Here is a 21,703-nt window from a genome sequence, read left to right as displayed (position 1 = left end):
CGCCGAAATAGCTCAGTTGGGAGAGCGTTAGACTGAAGATCTAAAGGTCCCTGGTTCAATCCCTGGTTTCGGCATTCAATATTTTTAGTGGAAAATAAATTTTCTACAAAAATCATTGGACAATTCTCAGATAAAAATCAAAATATAATATAAAAACATTTGTCATTGTATATGTAACCATTTTAGATAATATGCTTCTTTCTGTTCATTAAAAACATTCAAAAGAAATAAAAACAATAATATATTAAAAGTGTTTAATTCAACCATGTACCTTGATAGTTTATTATAGACAGATACAAAGTATGAAAGTTAAAATAATATTGATAAAATATACCCTAAAATTTTTAAATTTACTTTAAAAAATTTAAGTAACCTGAATAAAAGTAGATACAATTATTAGATGCTTATAAAGCATTAGTTGGAAATTGAAGTAATGCATAAATCAATTTTTAATACCTTTGAATAATAAGTTTTGAGACAACCATATTTTATATACTACTTATTTTACATACAAATAATTTGCAACTCTTGCAATTTATATATAAAAGATAAATATTCAGCATTTTCATATTTAACATTTGATTCATCTTATAGCTAACAATATAGTGATGCCTATTTTGGTTTTGAGATGCAAAAATTAGTCTGACTTGTTTATTTTGTCGCACAGTATGTGAAATTTAACCTACATTAAAGTGCCCACACTTCAATAAAAATAAAGTTTTCTGTGTATAGTCACAGAATCATTGAAAAGACTATTTACGAATTATTAAATATTAATAATATTTTCTCTTAAGGCAGGATACTAATATTCACCATGCCATGGATATATTATGTAGTCATTGTTTAAGCTTTAAAAAAAATGTAATACAACTATAATGTGAACTATTGAGTGTAAAATCACATCCAAACTTTCAGCAACCATATTCCTTCAAATATTAAACTAACTTCTACTATCTAGATTAATGTTAATATCTACAACAGTCATATAACTACACTGAGTTTCCAATCCACATTGGATATTTAAAACAAAGTAGTATCTTGGTTTTCAACATGACAGAATGTTCTCATTTCTTAATAAAATAAGGCCAACTCTTTTTCATGACTATACTTTGCATCACAGGTAAATTTGTGATTCAACTCAGTTGAGACAGCATCTAGAAGCATCACAATATTAATTAACACGAGCTTAGAAATCATGCATTATATACACAAATTAATACAATTTTAAACTATTTGTTCTTTGTTTGGAATATAATAATCACTTGTTCACACAAAATGTCAGGTCATATAACACTGCAAAATCTTGTCTTTTTAAAATATAAGATACTGGGATATAAATTAACAAAAATAATCAGTGTCAAAATCCATAGTTATCAGTATATATCAACATATCAATAGTTATATTTATAAAATAGAATACATAGAAGGCATGCCATTGTCATGGCTTAAGCTAAGTGGTAATAATTGTTGCTTTGTATTTTATATTGGTAAAAAATTTATAGATTTTACACTGTAGTATGATCTCTACATATAATTTTTTCCTACTTATCACTAACTTGAACACACATTAATTACGAAATGAAAGCATATTTGGCATTTTTCATATATAGAATACATATAAAAGATATCAAAGAGTCAAACATTTGAGAATGCCAATGGATGCACTAAACATAAAATAATGGTCTCTTATATGTATGTCTTTAAGAAACACTGTTTACTAATGTATACTGTTCATACTATCTCTGCAACATGTGTGCAGGCACTGAAATGCGGATTAGGCAATTGAGATAGTAACATTTATACCAAGGTTACCATTATCTGCAAAGAGTTGCGCAAGAGACGTATCAAATACCAAGCAATCAGAATTCATAATTGCTGATGAGACACCTTCATGTATAGAACGAGGCATTGCTTCCCATGTTAACCTCCTACGATGTCCATTCAATTCCAGTCTGTATGCAAAATTCTCAGCTTCTTTTCGAGATCCTATAAGTTGTACTATTGCAAAGAATTGTTGATGACCATCAAACTTTTCTTGCTTTTCAAGTACCAACATAAAATGGTGATTAAAACAAGACTGCATCATGACCCAGTCAACAGCTCCAGGTAAATTTATATCTGTAGCTAAGAAAACAATATCCTCACCTTGAAGAGTTGTTATACTTTTGTGTGACATCATTAAGTGTGGCATTACTTGGTCTAGTCCTCCTTGCCACTTACAAGATGCTCCAGGGCAAGGGCAGGAATATGGCCGAAATTCACAGGCTTCTTCATGGTCAGCTTTTTCAGTGTGCACAAGGGTTACTGTACAGCCAGTGTTAGAGTGTTTACAGGGAAACATGACATTGCTTGCAACTTTTTCCATGGCAAGGTTTCGAATATTTCCAAGAGGACCGCGACAAGTTGGGCAGCAGGACAGCTTTGGCCGACAACTTGAGCAGACAAGATGTCCACTTTGGCACTGAAGGATCGGTGGCAAGACATAGTCGAAGCAAACAGGGCATTCAAATAAAGAGGCCAGGTCAGCTGACATGGCGGTCGGTACGTTGACAAGCCCAGGAACACCTGTAACTGCGCAACTGGAACTGCTGGGCCCGCGTCTCTTATTTGTGCTCATGTCACCGATAACATGTACATAAATTGGCTGTCGATCAACGACCAACTAAGTTACTTGTAATACAACACTAGAGAGGTAGTACCCAAATCATTTGTAACCTTCTTCCATCATCAACTTGCTTGTGATTGTTTTGTTGCAGTAGTCCATCACGGCTCATAGACCAATGGACAACAAAGTTACTACCAAGTTATTTCTCAAACGTAATTTTTTATGAGTAGTCTAATGCAAAGGTTATACGCGGTTAACCTTTAATATAAAACTTATAATTTTGTACTTTTAATGCGAATGATGGGGTTCAACTACTATGTACAAACGTGAAATAGAATCACGAATTGGCTATAGTCGAAACAAGAATAATTTTTGTCGATGTCGTAGCATTAAGTGACTATTGTCCATACACTAATGTCAACTGTCAGAGATGATTGCTGAATGACTACTGACAAATGAAAGTTTTATACAGAAAATAAATTTCTACAACTACGATATTTTGTAATTGCGAATCGAATTTGAAAGGCGGAATATCATCAAATTTTCGCCTCGAATCTTGATATTATATTATTACACTCGAACTTTACTTGGTAATTAGTGGATTTGACGATTTCCACGATACCACTCTGAAATTCTTTATAAAGTCAAAATGAAAGATAAATTCATGGGTAAACCCGAAGACAACAAATTGGCATTGCAAATAATTCAATAAAAAAATCTTGATATATTTATTTTAATATTATGTATAAAAATAGTCTATACTATTTTTACGAATAAAATTCAAATTTAAAATTATTTATTCATGTAGGTATCGCAAAGTAATGTCAATAGAGAAATACATAATATTTCATGTTAACTGCTTCTAATTTTATATTTACTGCCAGTTCTCAAATCTAGAGCGTAGAACTGACGAGAAGAATAATAGGCAATAAACTCTGCGCCACTTTAATTCATCGCCAAGTTTTTTGAAGTTATACTTCTTTTGGCGCTATGGAGAAAAATGATTTGAGTGAACTTTTACGATGTGCGCGCACACCAACACCTTAGTTCGACATCGTAAAGTTAGGTCTAGGTGGCATGGAAATCGATAACTGTGTTCAAGTTGTATATTCTAGTATTTTTATATTTAGAACACGTGTTTCGTAACATTACAATTAAACAGTGTGAATAAATAAAAATTATTTTGGTGTTTTCAAATCAATTTCATATACTTTTTACGACAAATAATGGCTTATTTTCGAATTGATTTTAACCAATACAGCATTAATCCTTAATCAATTATGTACCTTGAATACATTGTTCATTTAATATAGATCTATACAGCCCATTACAGCTTATTTAGCAGCGATCGAACGCGTAGGTATATTATCGGAGCTTTCCAGCGACGGAAATAACAATACATAATAAAAACCTGCTTTTCATCAGCATTGCACCCGTGCGAAGCTGGGACGGGTCACTAGTATTTTTATATTTAGAACACGTGTTTCATAACAGTACAATTAAACAGTGTGAATAAATAAAAATTATTTTGGTGTTTTAAATCAATTTCATATACGACGGTGATAGTATTTACTAATATTTTATTTATTTATTTTAATTTGATTTATTTAAATATTTATCGTTAATCACTACTGCATTTTAGTTTAATTTTTATTTTCATATGCCAAAGAAGTATAACTTCTAACGCGTGTACATAAGGACACACACTCTTTTTGTTTTAGACGATGTTTGTAAGGAGCTGTAAATATTACACCATGTTCCACAGGAAATCTTAAGTAATTTATTAAGAATAAAAAAAAGTAAAAAAATCTTTATCATCTTCTAACATCTGTAGGCATGGTGAAATAGGAGCAGGCACTCATACCCTCGTGGGAACAAGATACATACATAGTCAAAATAACTAACTTCAACACATACACTAATTGAAGTCCGAAAAGTCATCACAAGTAGAACCGTTCACGAGTAGCCAGCCATCGGCACCCTCGCCATATTTTAGCAACCCAACGCATGGTCGCCTCCATAAACGTTCACATTTAAGCGTGATGACCATACCATGACGATCCTTGAAATGTGAACTTGACTACTTAGGAAAATAATAATAATACTAATTATACTGCAATAATTTGATACCACATGGATCACAATCATCAAAACAGTCGTAGATGTTGACGATCGCCTCCGAGTCTGGAAAAGTGGTCGAGAAAAAATAAAATATGTTTATTGTGGAATATGAGATAATAATAATATTATTTCACGTCATTAAATTTGTTTCGCAGACATCTCTACTCATCGGCAAAGAAGACAGAGGCTGTAGGCCGTGAGAAAAATCTGCCGTAAAAAACTCTATGCTACTCTTTTAAACCAGCAAATCGTAAAATTAAGTAGTTCGTAGATTCGATCAGTATAGCTTAAACGTGGGTGCTCACTAATAAGTGCGAGCTCCTATTTCACCGTGCCTCCTGCTGATAGAGGACAAATCTTTGTTTTAATTTATTTTATTATTCTTTATTACTTGTGATGTAATTTGGAACATAGAACATAAAATGTCAAATTAGAAGCATTTAACGTATATTTCTTTTTTTGACGTTCATAAGTGTACCTATATGAATAAATGATTTTTGACTTTAACTTGACTGAACCTAACTACAGGTGTGTCAAAGATCGGTAGAACGATGTATGATTGGGGTGAGAAGTAGAAATAAAAATAATAACTAAGGTAGTAGATGTCACAACAGAGAGTAGCTCAGTGCAGACAGAAATGGCGGAGGCCTTTGCCAAAAAAGGGAACAGATGAATGGGATGATAAAAATATAAATGTTTTTAAATGTAAAGCATTTCAAATAAAAACAAATATTAAATTTAAATTTATTTATGTACGAAGTTCATATCAGGCATTTTTTTCGTGAGACATTTCAGTTCATGTCCTGGAAACAACTGGTTTGTCTGGTTACAAAACCATGCAAATTCAGGTCATTGGAAAAAGACAGTCCAGATCTCGGGACGGCAAAGCTATGCTTGAACCTACTCAACAAAAAATAAACATCTTTTTGATGAATTTTTCCCGCTTATTTACCACAGAACAAAAAAAAACAAAATTTGATTAGTTTGCGTGAATATTAAGTTTATTGTCACAGTTACAAACGACTGAGCAAATGCATTAATTTATATAAGAAATCCGATGCGTTCAATTTCTAGGAAGCACCGTGCTCAGAAACATTATCTGAAGCAATTTGCTGTGTTCTTTGAACCCTTTATTTGAACATGGCTGGGTATGGGAGATATATATATTTTATTTTCTCCGAAATATGATGTTATTTCCGTTAATAATTACCATCACTGTATCGCAAAAACCCTTTTTTACCTAGAACTTAAATTAAATGTGAATGTACAGGCTTCAAAGATAAGTAAACAATATTTATGGTAAAGCATGCATAAAAAAGCAGGGCTATCCCCAAACGCAAATCGTTATTGCATTCCTTACGTTAATATTTTACACGTGACACGTTATAATTTATAAGGACCTTGGTTAGGCACAGCAGTGTTGTGAGGGGGCATGCTCCACAATAGTTAATTCTATTCCTACGATATACATTATTTATTTGGTATATTTGCTATGGCTTCACATTGCGAAACTCATTATTATTATTCCGTTTGCTATTAAAAAATAAATGAGCTCATATTCACTTTATAACATTAATTCTATAACAAGCGATCTCTTCCAAGCAACCCGAGGAAAATGTTGAAGAGATGTTTATGTAGAAACCTTTCAAAAGATAGGTAGAGAGGTAGTTAATCATATGGAATAGGGGAACGATTAAATTTTACTGTGAATATTTTCTCGAATTACTTTAAGTCCGTTCGTATAAGCTCTAAAACAATACTAAATAATCATAATGTAACACTGTTATCAGTACTCAGAGTAGTTGCTTACGAGTTAACGGATACTTAAATAATTAAGTAAATAAATAAATTCACCTTATTACAATACCTATGATACTGGAAACTACAACAGTTATGATTCGTCAACAAATCATTTAATTTTATTTTAATAAATAATTTCACTAATTCACTATTCCAGATAAAATAAATGAACTACTTAAAATATGTATTATGGATATAATATAATATAGTAATATGTCAGACTCAACACAAGCCTAGAAAATACGAAATGCAATATCAAAAGTCATAACCAAAACATTTAAACGTAAACAATACTATTTGATTATAAAGGAAATATAAGAACTCCTTCGTCCGATTAAGAAAACTGAAACATAAAAGAATTTATTTAGTCTGTGGTTTGCTTGTGATAATGGTAGACGTGTGACCTTCGCGTAGTAATTGTAGTTCTCTATATTCGCGCGAAACTTTATCATATTGTTTTCTTTTACTATTTTAGAACTGTGCAGAATATAAGTTATTAGTTATTTGTTTTGGACAAAATCTTTCATTTTGGAATCCATGTTTAATACGGTGAGTAAATTTTCTTCAGTTTTAAATTTGGAACGGCTTGAAGTTTGTAAGTTTACTACGATTGAAGACTCTTACCTAAGGATTAAGAGTCTTCAATCATGATTATGAAGCCGGCACATGGCATTTTAGAGAAACAAGTTTGTTACCGGGAATCGAATCCAAGGCTTCCGAATTGTAAACCACAGGCATTAACCAAAAAGAAATGGAGGCGGCATGTCTGTGTCTGAAATACATTTTAAATTATTATTTCCTACCAAAAAAAAATATGTATATGTATGCATATGTAAATAAAAAAATCCGTTTAAAAATGTATCGTTATAAAATTACAAAGATACAAGCCACAGAAAATCTACGCATACAGATTATTCCAAAGAAACTTCGGTCAGTAATTTCAACACATTAATCATTTAATAATAGATATTTAAAGCTAATTAGACGTGGAATTAACTAATTACCATAATGCATTACGGCATTCGACATATTAAAAAACGTAAATTTTTGGCTCCGGTGTAATATAACCTGGAACAGAATTTAAACCCGATTACAACCAAGACAAGGTGTTTCTGCTGGATTGTTAATGAATATCGTTAACTGAGCTATAAAGCCTTTGTTTTATTTCGGCTTTTATTGGTTTAAAATATGTACTCACAAACATGACAATAACACGAGTCAGTCAGTGTCAGTGATTTAAATTATTAATTTGTGTGTTATTTGTTAAATTACTTCTATTTATTATTCATTGTTGTTTCTTTGTATTCTTTTATCTTGCTCGCTTTTGTTGTGTTGTTACTGTTAATAGTCTGTGCAAAGAGATTATATGTAATATATAAAAACTTTTCTGTGTATTTTTTTTAGTTGAAATAGAGATTCCATAACCAAAGTATACCTAAAATACAAACATTAATAGCGAGATAAATGTAATCAAAATTGCATTTGTTCGAGTTCTACATAATTAGGATAACATTAAGTCAATGTCATTTTGGTAAACATTAGTACACGACCTCCGACGGAATTAAGCCTTCCTCCGAATTCTTCACTAGTCTCTCATCATCGCACATTTTCCAATGCTTCCCCGGTATCCTTTTTATTCTGTAGTTGTCTCCCAAACCCAATAAGCTATCTCAATCCATTTTTTCCCATCTGAGATAGACATTTAATCCCAATGTTGTAAAAAGTCTGCCAATAACCAAATTCTATCTCAATCCAAACAGTTAATTAAGTATATTAACAGATTTTAAAATATATTATGACATTATGATAATTAATATGATTGTTTAGCAAAAACACGATTTCATTTGTTTTTTGTATAACAGAAGAGCGAACCAATTCTTAAAAGGCCGGCAACGCACTAGCGAGCCCTCTGACATTGAGAGTGTCCATGGGCGGTGGTATCACTGAACATCAGGTGAGCCTTCTGACCGTTCGCACCGTGTTCTATGAAAAAAGAAATTAAGACATGTTGGCTTACCTTCAGAGTCTTCTAGTTTATAACGTACCATAGATGCAATTGTGAATTGATTTCATGTTCAGATGAGCACTTTCATGCATTCTATTGACGTTACTGAAAGTATATTTTATCTGCACGCGATCAATTACCATTAATATTCGAAAGAGTTTATTCATCTATCACCAACATAGTATTGTGATTTAAAAATCGTTATGAAATGAAATAGAGTTCTTGGCAATTTAGTTGTTAGAAGTAAAGCAAATGTCTAACCGTCAGTCATACGCTTTAAGAAGTTGTAACATAAGTAGATATAAATGATGATATAATATGTTGTCATATTTTTATATGTCATGTATGAATTACTATTTTTCTAAATATATCTAAATATATCTTTTATTTATTCGAAACTGATATACTCGTAATTTTTAGTCTTATATTATTAAAGATAGCTTAGCTCTTGCGAAATTTGTAAATATTATCGTATTAGTTTCCTTAACTGTGTCTCGTAAGTTCTCTGTAAGCAGGTAATTCTGCAAACAATACCATCCATATTATCCTAATACGACATTCATTAGACGTCTTTTATGGAGTACTGAGCATAAAATATAAGCAGAAATTCTTCGAGACTATAGTTCAGATGACAGTTTATTTGAGTTCACAAACATATAAATAAAAATGTAGAAAGTATGTTAGATTATGGTAGATGGCTGGACCAACTCGAGTTATTTTTATTTTATTTATTTTTAACTCTGAGGAATGTTTTCATGGAGAGAATTTTTTTTTAAATATCTTAAGTTCTTAGGTTTGCATTCCGGAAAAGACGATAGTCTTTATAGGGCAGCATAGCAAAATGTTTCATATTTCTACTGAAAAGGTAGGCTAAGTAAAAAAACATATTAATAAAATCATATATAAATCTGCGATCACCGGTAAGTGCCAACATACCTTTATATAAACAACAACATATCTTTAATTGAAGATTGTGCACTTAAACTCCAGGGCTCAAGAGTCTACTCCAAGACGACCAAAATAAAACATGGAAGAAAGACTTTTATATTTTATTCGCTCATTATTTGTAGCCTCCTCTATGCACCATCTACTGTACTTGTCCGCGGGAGGTGAGAAGGGGCTAACGTATACACACATGTAGCATCCCATACTAAAGACATTCCATGAGGGTGCCATCGACCTGTGATGCCTGATGGCTCCAAAATGGCTGGAATATTGAAGAAACAAGAGGCATTTGATGTCATGTAGCCTTCTTCTACTTCAAAGCCACACAGGAAAGACATAAGTTAGATATACAACCAAAAAATCAGTTTTAAATATTATATACAAACAAAAATGTTTTTGTTTGTATAACTGTTTTACACATGGGAAAACCCCGGAGAACCTTAAATAATAACACTAATAAACAAGACTATTTGAAAACTATAAAACTCGATAAGGCCTGATAATTTATAGCTACGACAAACGACAATTTGCCACGTATTTGTAACATTGTATACCTTTTACCGCACAAAACGATTTGGATCTAATTAAATTGAGTAGTTTTGATATTGTTCAACGTAAAGCGGATAATGTTCTTGTCTTACCCAGAATTCGTTTAAACTTTCGCTGCTTGCCGGAATAGTAATAGTAATCTTATACCTTTAAAGTTTGAAATGAAGTCAAATGGTCCATGTTTTTTTAATATAATATAGCAGACGAGACAATTTAGGTTAGGTTGCGCAGGGTTGGCCTAGTGCCTTCAGCGTTCTTATGCCGGAAGTCGTAGGTCCGGTGATGCACCAATGGACTCTTATGTGCATTTAACATTCACTCAAACGGTGAAGAAACATCCTTAGGAAACCGATTTGCCTTACACCAAAAATTCTTGCCTATTAGACTGATAAATAATCATATAGCAAATTAATTAGAAGTAGCCTGCCCAGCACTAGTCCCAGGCCCTTGATCAACTAGATAATCGCTAACATAAAACAGAAATCTAAAATCTTAAACTAAAAGGTGGTAGCACCACCGATTTTTATATAAATACAAATAAATATTAACTAAAGTTAATAACACAGATTTGTAGTTTTGAAGTATTATTTCCCTCTAAATGTTTTATTCAAAACTATACGTTGAACTTGGGAGCGTGAAAAATTAGAATACAGCTACACTAATGATATAATAAGGTCAACATACAATTGCCTCAATTAACCGTTATTCCCACAGAACGTAATAATTAAACGAATGCGCAGATTGACCAGACCGGTTCTTATGTTTTTTTTTATAGAACAGGGGGCAAACGGGCAGGATGCTCACCTGATATTAAGTGATACCGCCGCCCATGGACGCACTCAATGCTTAAAACATATATATATATATATGGTATCCTGAATGTGATGTTCTTTTTCTTTTTTCATCACATTCAGGATACCATTAGTGCTATGCTTAACACGATGGTCAAGGTCGATCAAGGTCACCCTTTTCCATATGTCAATAAAACTGTGTCAATAAAATCCCGGCAAACATACATGGCATTGCACAATTTTCCGAAACGAAAATATTCACTACACGACATAGTCTTGTTGTAAAATAGATGTTGAACTAGTGAAATAAAATGCATTGGATATTTTTCTTCGTCGATAAAAAATCGTTGTTGATATCAAAAGTTACCGATTTATAGATTAATTCCATAATGGATGAAGATTTATGTGACCGGATATCCGGTATTCTTATGATATTTTGAGGTAAAGGTCGTTAATGTGCAAAAACTGGCTCAGTAATGTCAGCGAAAGGTTCACATTGAACAAATTACGAATGGGAGCGAAACGTTAACCTTATATACAATTATAATCAGCGGAATTAATCTTATTATTTATTGCCTTGAATTGAGCGGGTTTTTATATGTTCTGTTTTCGTAATAGAGGAAAAATTAGAAAGAAAAGAGAATAAAAAATCTTGCGAGACAGAGAGTTTGTTCCTGTCGTTTTAAAAAAAATCAAAATTCAAAAATCATTTATTTATATAGGTAACATAATGTAGGTATGAACGTCAATAAAAAGAAATATACATTAAATGCTTCTCATTTTACATTTACTGCCAGTTCTCAAATCAAGGGCGTAGAACGGAAGAGAAGAACTGGCAATAAACTCTGCCACTCTGTTTGCTCCCATATATAAAAAGTGTTTTTATGATTGTTTCTAAACGTATTAATTTTTAACATTCATACTTCTGTTGTGTAAAACAGTGGCGTAGTTCTGGGACTCAGATTTCTCTATCTGCATCATGATGATTTGTCAATCTAATAGGTAAATTTGTCGACTTTTTAGGTCTAAGACAAATCGGTTTTGTCATGTTCTCCTTCACCATTCGAGAGAATGTTAAATGCACACAGAAGTTCCATTGGTGCACAGCCGTAGATTGAACCTTCTATCTCAAGGATGAGAGTCGAACGCTGAAGCCAGTAGACCAAAACTGCTCTCATTAATTATTCAATTGAAACGATTAAACTGTAGTATAAAAGAGATTTTATTGGGAAAAAAATAAAGATGTTCGTTTTACCGCGTTTAATTTATGCAAATCCATTTTAACCATTTAAGCTCAACGACCAATATTTAAGCCTTGACTTGTTTCAGCTATCGCGGAATATGGTTAAAAGGAATACATAATATAATATATTAATATATATATAATAAAGAACAATCACCTGCATCATGAGTATACCCCACATACACACCATCACGTACATACCCTCACTTCTACACCATCACACAACACAGCCAATCTAGCCGCTTAAATAAATGTATTCAATACTTTAAACCTGTATTTAAATGTATTCCATCCTCTGGCTATATTTTCAGTGTACCTGTTTGTTATTATATATAATTTATGTTAGCTGTAGGATGACGAAATAAATAAATAAACAAATGAATAAACTGACACAAAACTGGTTGATTGTCACACTTACGTATACAGTAAAACAACTACAATTTTAATAGTTAAAATCATATCTTACTAATCTACTTCTGTAATTTAGAATTAACTCAATCAGATAACAGCTTTAATTCATGGCGACATTTTATCCAATAGCTAATTAGTGTAGATTAATGATAAAAACCCTAATTAGATAATTATTTAGTTGTTATAGACCTCAGTCACGCGTAAATGGCACGTTTATATATTCTTTTGTATCATAATGACACCATAAAGTGATGGCTGAGTGAATCTAGATGTACTTATAAAATATGTTTATTTTATTTCATAGACAATGCAATGAACTCGCAAGTCTCTGGATAATTAATGAAATATTACTTTCTATATAAAGAATATATTTATAAGTAAGCTAGAACAGATTACATTGTTAAACAAAATATGCGTAACAGAAAACAAATTAAGTACTTGATTAGAAAACGGAAGAAAACTGAAATTAAACAATAACACAACGATACTTTAATATTTTAAAGGAAAAAGAAATTGTTACTACAGCTTAATAGATTGTCCATGGGCGGCGGTATGATTTAACATCTGGTAGCACTCCTGCTCGTTTGACTACTGTATCATAAAGAAATCTGTTTTAAAATTGCTCAGTTGTTGGACGATTTTTATTTTGTTTTTCATATGTTCAAAGTCGATTTAACATTCGTCTGTTTCATTGTATACGCGTAGTTAAAACGTAATTAAACTGATCCGAATCTTAACAGATCACCGTATTTGCAGCCACTAACTAGGTTATGGTAAGACCTAATAAAATTAATATATAATACAATAAATTAATATTAATTTGCGTGGACAATGAACATACACAGAAGAGCAATGCTGTTGAACTGTATTTTTTTTCGGGTAAATGAATTTAATTAGTAAGAAAAGTGTGTGTGTGAAGTGAAACTTCTTTATGACCTAATTTTTCGAAAAATTATCACTTCACAGAAATTAATTAAATAAAATAAAATAAGATAAAGTTTAACAACAGGGTTTTATTATCATAGACATGAATACAAATAATACGATTTTTTTCATTTTACCTAATACTAAGATTATTATAGAATTTAATTAATTGTAATATAATTATTACTATCATTGTTATCGTTATTATATATTTTTGTTATTAATGGCTTCGAATCTCTTCGATTTAACTGTGGTACAGACAAGCAATAGATGGCGCGTAACGGAAAAATGTGACAGTATTTTTTTTATTAGCGCCGATAAAGAAGTTTCACTTAAAAAAGTTGTGACATACTATAGGTAGGTAATGAACAAACACCAAAAGAAATAAAACATTTAACAGTGAACATAGATTTGACTAAGGCTTATCTGATAATTATGTTTCTTTAATGATAGTAAAGATCTGTTTCACACGGAAGCCAAGAAGACATTTCCGTGTGAACATTCCTCGTCTTTTTGTACTCTCACGCTTAAAAAACAATTATTGTTTCAAGTTCAGGCTTGCGTGTGATCTGGCCCTTACCATTAAGTATTTTACTGACATCATTTTTGAAGTGAAACTTCTTTATCGGCGTTAATAAAAAAAATACCGACACATTTTTCCGTTAAGCGCCATCTTTTTTTTTTCTCTTCCACGGTTGATTCGAAGAGATTCGAAGCCATTAACAACGAAAATATATATTAACGATAACGATGATTGTAAATTTTATTACAGTAATCTGTAATAATCTTAGTAGTAATAAGGTAAAATGAAATAATTGTATTATTTGCATTGATGTCTATGTTAATTAAAGACTGGTTTTGGTTTTATTTATATGTTTTGTTTATTGGTGTTGTAAAACTTTATTTAACAAATTTCTGAAAGTAGACCATTTTCCGAAAAAAGGTCATAAAGAAGTTTCATTTCTTACGTGTGTACACTAGTACACGCACAAATTTTTTATTTATTACTAAAACTCCTAAGCAGAAGGAACGTTCGGTAGCACTATCAAATCAAATTAATCATCTGTCAAGATATTATAATGTTTTTCTCATCTTCTGATTGTCATACTCGTATAGGTATGATAGATACAGCATCTTTGTAATTAATAAATCGATTATATTTTTTTTCGTCATTCATGTTTATTTCGTTTACCCTCCTTTATTTTGATTAATCTTCGTATCCCTTATGCTCCCAACAAGGCCGTCTATATCTTTTAGGTAATTATTATAATTCATTCGATTTAACTTATTGTTTAGTTTAATTTATTGTTATTCTGTGCGTTTCTGTGTATGTGATTTGTTAGTAATAAAATATATGTCTTTGTTATGAATTACCTGTATTGGTCAGCTATATATTTGAGAACTGGCAGTAAATGTAAAATTAGAATCATTTAAAGTATATTTTGACGTTCATAAGTTACCGATATGCATAAATGATTTTTGATTTGACCAGCAGGTGCGCGGTAGAGAGTGCGATGGAATTTAATTCAATTAGTTTCTTGTGTCAATTCTTGTACCATACGTAAATAATTTACTTAAATAAATGTACGAATCAAATTATAGTTAACTTACGTATTCACAAATATGTCATACACGAGGCGTCTTAGTTGTGAAATGTCAGTAAGTATAAATAGTTTATGTGTTCCCAATAGACGCCTAAATAGAGCTTTATTGTCCAACCGTTTTACTGTTACCGCAAATTACTACGTACAAATTGATGTTTCATTCGTATAGATAACAAAGATATCAATGATACGTTGACGTGTTATTTACTAGAATTATTAGACAATCTTTCATAATTCATCGTTTCTTCTCATTCTGTAGAAGGTTCTATAAGTATTCCATTTTTTTATACATGCTTTTACATATTATGTATGTGGGAAGTTTTGTAATTCAATGGGGCCATGGGCTTCTCTATGTGTTGTGATTTTTATACAAATGTATCCCTTGGACAAGTGCTTTAATAAAGTCTTTTGACAGAGGAACATTGAATATTATTATTACAAACTTTAAAATAATATTCAAAATAAGCATAATAATATGGGCTATTTTTTGTATTTATTTATTCACAAAAATACATTATAAACACAACGAACACGAAAAAAGAAATTAAATGATATATAATGTAATATATCTTATTCAATATATAATAAACACAACTACTTCTGTGAACTAACTCTGCAAAATATAAAAATGTCCATAGTTCAACTTAAACAAAGGTATAAAATAAATATTGCGAACACTAAAACAAGAAAAGTTTTACAGTTTTCGGAAACTCATTTTCATAATTCAAATTATTGTTACCTATAATTATAAAATTATTGATTACTAATAACACTGTAATTATCGATTACCTTGATTCTTATTATTACCAAATTTTGTAAATAAGGTCAACTTCTATGTTTAAAATAAAATACTTGATTCTGACAGTATAAGATTGATATCTGATCGACATTTTGAAAAATAAAAACAAGTAAATATACTTAAATTGCCATTTTTTTATAGAGCAGGGGGCAGGAACCTGAAGTTAAGTGATACCGCCATAATACTTTGTAGCTTTGTAACTAGACGTATGCCTATCAATCCTGAGATCATATATTCGAATACCGGACTCGAAGTACAATTAGCTTATAGCTAATAACTCGGACTAATAGCACAGTTTAAAACCTAGTACGTTAAAGTATTTGATTTTCATATAAAACTGTCTAGAATTATATTTGAACAAGTGGTTAAAACCGGCAATGTGTCTACATAATTGATTCTATATATAAAATTGTCATCTTTTGGAATTTTATAATTGTTTCGCCGATTAATAAAATTGAGAAACCTATTAAGAATTATTCTATATTAAAAAGTAGCTCATAGCTTTTAAAAACAAAACAAGTCATATGATGCAAGGGCTTGTTGCCCACCCATTATTAAGAAAAATTCGATTTTCACAGGTATCAGAGAATATCTTACACAACTTCTTTCTTCAATCATTAGTCGCGGGTTCTCTCCATCCAAGTAATAATATACTTTTAGATATCTTTGAATTTTATTGGACTATTTCGTTCACTGTGGTAGACTACCATAAAGATACTAAATCTTATTTTTAATAGTCTCTCAATCCAAATATGAGAAATAAAATAATGTAAATAATAACAAAAGTCTACATTTAGTACCTTGTGTCGTCAAAATCTAATTGGCTTTAACTGTTGAGTTTTTTTCCATAATCTTTAATTTTCAAGTTCCATTTTTGTTAATAAATGATTACACATCATGTATGTATTAATTTAAAATTGAAGACCGAAGAAAGAAGTCAATGGAAAGGGCTAGACAAATTTATCTGTTTACCGGTTTTTTACCAATTTATTATCTGGCATATATCATTCTGACAATAAATACTTGTGACATAGACAATAGAGAAAAGTCATTTATGTCTGACATATTAAGGAAACCTTTGCAAATTTGTATAAAGACCTTTATAAAAATTCTTGCGAAATTGTCAAGTGGGAAATAGAAATATCTGTATTTCGAAATTTTCCGAATGTCTCATGATTTTATCTTATCGTTGTACGTCTCCTCCTCCACTTCTCTATTGCTGTAAGTGGGAACAGGACGGAAGATACCGTTTGTTTGTTCTGTTATCACGCGCAATGTTTTCTGAATTGCTGTTTGTTTTGCAATTCCGATACCTCAGATTACATGTTTTTCAAATTATAAGTATATTATAGAAAAAAAACATTTCTGTTAGAAAAAGTCTCCTAATAAATATGTTTTTTTAAGGCCTAAAGAAAAGTTGTTTAGTAATTATTATTTAACAACAACAATATGAGGTGTTTTTTATGGTTCGTTTCACATGCCGCGGCCGGGAGTAAATTAAAATATACACTTATAAGTAGTCATTACACTATAAATATTTCTTATTTACATTACTTATCGCTTATATATTTTAAGCCTAGAAAAGTCGTCTCAACTAATACTATAAGAATATTTTGTTTTTGAGTGAAAAGGGTTTTTCTATATGTTCAAGGTGCAAATCCGCAATCAAAGTTGTTTGCTAGTCTTTTTTACATGATTATAACAGAGAGCAATGTTGGCCTAGAGGATTTAGCTTGCGAATTTCATCCCTGGTAGTAGGTTCGATCCCCGGCTTTCTTTGTATGTGCGCATTTAACATTCGCTTGTAAGGAAAACATCGTGAGGAAACCGGCTTGCCTTAGACCCAAAAAGTTGACGGCGTGTGTCAGGCACAGGAGGTTGATTAGGTACTTGCTTATTAGGTTGGAAAATGAAACATCTTCAGAAATCTGATGCCTGACCTTAAAAAAAAAATATATTTTAAAAATAAAAAAAACAGTAGGATTATTCCTACTGATTTTTTTTTGTTAATCGTAAGAACCGGTTTGTAAAGATAATTCTTGATGTAGACACACGATAGATAAAGTCACCATAGATGGTGACATTACTTTACTTTTACTACACAAAAAAAAATCATAGCATCACACTTTTTTCCTTTTGAAACGTTTTATTAAAGGCAACAGTTTAAAAAATTAACAGTTTACTTCCATCCTAAAATAAGATTCGAACGGTAAACTGAGTTTCGGAAATTACAGCTGACACACATCCTCCTCCGTATCAGTTAATAGTTTCTGCAATCAAGTTATGTGTCATTAAGATCTAATTCCATTGCTATTGTTTGTCAGTTCCTATTAACGTTCCACGAATTTAACTTTTTTATTCATATTTTATTGTGAAACTAAACTTTATTGAGCATATAATTTCACTGAGGCTGACTGTTAAACATTTCTTTCCGTGTAATACATAATTTACGAAATCTGAATAATTTCTGAATATATATACTAATTCAAATAGCCATTTAAATTATATTATATTTTAAATGATACTAAGAATTGTACGAAGCTAGACAGGTAAGAGTAGACACTTTTTTTGTTTTTTCTTCTTTATTTCAATAATTCAACCATTTTTGCAACCAAGATTTTTACTTTACTTAAGCAGCGAATGAACAATGTGGTTGTTGATGTTGCTGGAAAGGATTGGGAGAAAGAGATGGAGCCAATTGGAGGAGGCCTATACTCAATAAGAGGTCTTTGAAAAAATAAATATACATATATTTTGTGTGTGTATATTTTGTATTTTTTTATGATTCAGGCTTAATTATTATTATTAATTAATTAATTTTGGAGCTCCGGTTATGTGGTTTAAATATAGATTAAAAAGCGATAATGTCTCACCAACAGTTGACATATTTCGATGCTATTATCTCACAGACATAGTCTATGTTACAACTAGTCAAAGAAAGTGACTCACTGACTGATAATAATAATAATAATTTTATTTCCTTCCATATAACAATAAATAAGAAATGATTGCAGATGTATCCAATATGATAGCATTCTTAGCTTCATTTACTGTTTTTTCCAAGAGAACTTGGTTTATAGATGACACTCTTACATTACTTATTTCGTGTATTATTGCAGCATCGAGTTTGTATACCTTATTATAAAAGCAGCTGCGTAGTTAGTGACTTATTTATTAATAATTTAATTAAACTATTAAATATTTAACTTTCAGTTACTATCTTTAGAAATTCTCACGGCATTACATGGTTATATCCACAACTAATCGATCAATGGGACGCGGTAAATGCATGGACGTCATCTATACAACAATGTATTTGCCCAGGCTTTCAAGAACCCCATTAATGACGCACAATGGTATCTAATTTCACAATCCTGGCGTCAGTGTTTAATTCGATCATGAATTAATTATAACGATGAGTACGTCAACTTGTTTTCTGTGTACCAAATAAAGAAACTTTTTCTCTGAACTATATGAAACACTCCACACGTAATATGTAGAAAGGTTATAGGAAGAGACAAAAGAGTACTTTTGTCAGATAAATATATTTTTGATGTCATAAAAAAATCACACTGCCAGAAGGCTCGCAAGTGTGTTGCCGGCCTTTCCAGAAATGGTAAGCTCTTTTCTTGAAACTCAACTGCAGGTATTAGACCGAACAATTCCTCGTTCTCTACTAAACTGATTTAGGTTTTATTAGGAGGTAAAAGGTATTAATAGACAGTTTTGTTCTGTTTCTAATCTGTAAAACTTAAATTTAAAGAGCTGTTTCATTTTTTCTGTACGAATTTATTTCACAAATTACAGACGATTATTTGAAATATACGATACTTGTTATAAACGATAATCATATTTTTTTATTTCGTAATCGTTGCAGCGCCACTGATTTATTTTTAAAATATCGTCTGTTATTATATTTTTTGTACCAAAAGTTATACGGTTTTGTATAGTTGAAAAGCATAAAATTTTAATGGCAATGAATCAATGAGTGTACTTTCCCAAATCGTTACGTGAACAAAGTAAACAAATATATTCCAAGGAACGATGAATGACCGGCGCTCCCATTGGGTGCAGTGTCGCTAAATAAAACGTTTTATGTCGCAGTAGTCTTGGCCTATAGTCTAAATGACTTATGTATACGAACTAATTATCTACACTTACGTTTACTGTTTATGATTAAGACAAGAAAGAAAACTTTATTAGACACAACACTCTGAGACGGGTATTCTGAACTTCGGGGCTGTCAAATGGTTATGTAAATTGCCTTTAAGGTAATGATGAATACTGATGATTGTAAAGTTTTTTGGGTTGCTCTCTCTACGTTTCATCACCGTAGGAGAGGTGCTTACACTACAGTATACGTACAGTTAATACATTAAATCACAGTTTCATTCGCGTCACCATGATGGCTGGAAGTCTTCCACAATTTGTTTCATAAGACCCGGAAACCGAACCACCGAACTGTGGAATCTTCTGCCAGTAGGGTTTTTCTCCTTGAGGTTAGACTGTTCAAAAACGGAGAATACTGCACCATTACAGGCCTCTAAAATGGGTGTTTCTTGAACACCCATTACAACACCTGTTACAACTGCCCTTTTTGGGCGTCCCATAGCCTCATTTGTCCTCTTTTCAATAAACGAGGCTATTAAATTTAACAGCTGTACGATATTGTACTACCAGCTTCTTAAAAAATTCTTTATAATAAAATAAACCCTAGAAGATTTACATCAAAAACTATTTCCTACATAATATTGTTCATATAAAGAAATGTGCAAATATATCAAATATTGTTCCGGAATTGTGAAAGACAATTATTCAACCGGAAACAGAATTATCACGAAGATCTCACTAATTATTCTTATCACGCTACAAACAATGCGTATAATAATGTTATATATAATATTTTGGTGTTAAAGTGAATTAATTATATTTTTTATGCGTAATTAATTTAAATTGAACATCTTAATGTAAATTCAGGTTCTTTACTGGCTATTTCTGAAAAGCACTCGAAAAGACGAATGCAATAAATTCTTATTCTTCTGGTTCTACGCCCTTGATTTGGGAACTGGCAGTAAATATAAAATTAGAAGCATTTAATGTATATTTTTTTGACGTGCTTTGTGTAACTATACGAATAAATGATGTTTGACTTTGACTATTTCGTCTATGTGCGCAATTAATATTAAAACGGTGAACTCAAATCCGAGGAAATCCCACGACAAACGCAAAAATCGACTATTATCTGAGGCTAAGATAGAGGATTGTACCGTCACTTATAAATGTCCTTAATATTTAAAAGTGTTCCAACTTAATGATAGGATCCTTGACTATTCTCTGACTAGCCACGGTGGCTCATTGGGTCAACATATTCCAAGTTATAAGAACTATCACTCTTTCCGTATTAAAAAGCCGTGGTTATCACAACAATCCCTTTTAAAACTTCTTTATCGACGCTGACTTATAACATAACTTTGATAGCCCTATTTATTTTATAAATGTATGCAAGTTATTACAATGATTTCTCTCTGCAATTAAAAAATGTAATCGCGGAACTATGTTTTCCCGGTTTGCGTTCTTCGAAACAAATTTCGCGGTAATTCCAGGATAATTATAGCTAATTGTTAAATAGCTATTGAAGGTAGATAAAACATGACTTTGTAAACATTTACTTAGCTTTTATGATAAAAAAACACGTGGCGTTACAATTAGTCTTGGCCTTGGATTTCTGTGTCCGCTTTTCTTTTTTTTTGTTTATAGTTATGGATGAGGCATATGGTTCCTACAAACTACTATTTAAGGAAACTGCTCTTATTAAATTAACGCCTGTTAATGGAACCCAGAAAGCACAATTATATTCTTATTAAGTTCTTTGTGTTAAAATTTGTATAGATTAAATAGTTATGTCA

At 31.4% G+C, this 21,703-nt stretch overlaps 2 protein-coding genes and 1 non-coding gene across 4 annotated transcripts in view; 2 read left to right on the top strand and 1 right to left on the bottom strand.

Annotated features, from left to right (window-relative positions):
- The first annotated feature begins 1 nt into the window (after position 1).
- Positions 2-74, top strand: Trnaf-gaa. Its single transcript has one exon. It is a non-coding gene; the product is annotated as a tRNA-Phe (tRNA).
- A 780-nt stretch (positions 75-854) lies between these two features.
- Positions 855-3,007, bottom strand: LOC111000209 (E3 ubiquitin-protein ligase SIAH1). The gene has a single exon (XM_022269579.2). The coding sequence runs from the start codon at positions 2,615-2,617 to the stop codon at positions 1,775-1,777; it is 843 nt and encodes a 280-aa protein (XP_022125271.1). The 5' UTR covers positions 2,618-3,007; the 3' UTR covers positions 855-1,774.
- A 3,899-nt stretch (positions 3,008-6,906) lies between these two features.
- The window catches only part of LOC111001031, a 29,660-nt gene continuing 14,863 nt past the window's right edge, over positions 6,907-21,703 (top strand). For both annotated transcript variants that reach the window (XM_045629110.1, XM_045629108.1), the window contains exon 1: positions 6,907-7,075. The gene's annotated coding sequence lies outside the window, so the exon portion shown is untranslated. The remainder of the gene's footprint in view (positions 7,076-21,703) is intronic.

Source organism: Pieris rapae, chromosome 8 (assembly GCF_905147795.1).
Source record: "Pieris rapae chromosome 8, ilPieRapa1.1, whole genome shotgun sequence".
NCBI classification, from domain to species: domain Eukaryota; kingdom Metazoa; phylum Arthropoda; class Insecta; order Lepidoptera; family Pieridae; genus Pieris; species Pieris rapae.
This window is presented reverse-complemented; position numbering and strand designations above follow the sequence as displayed.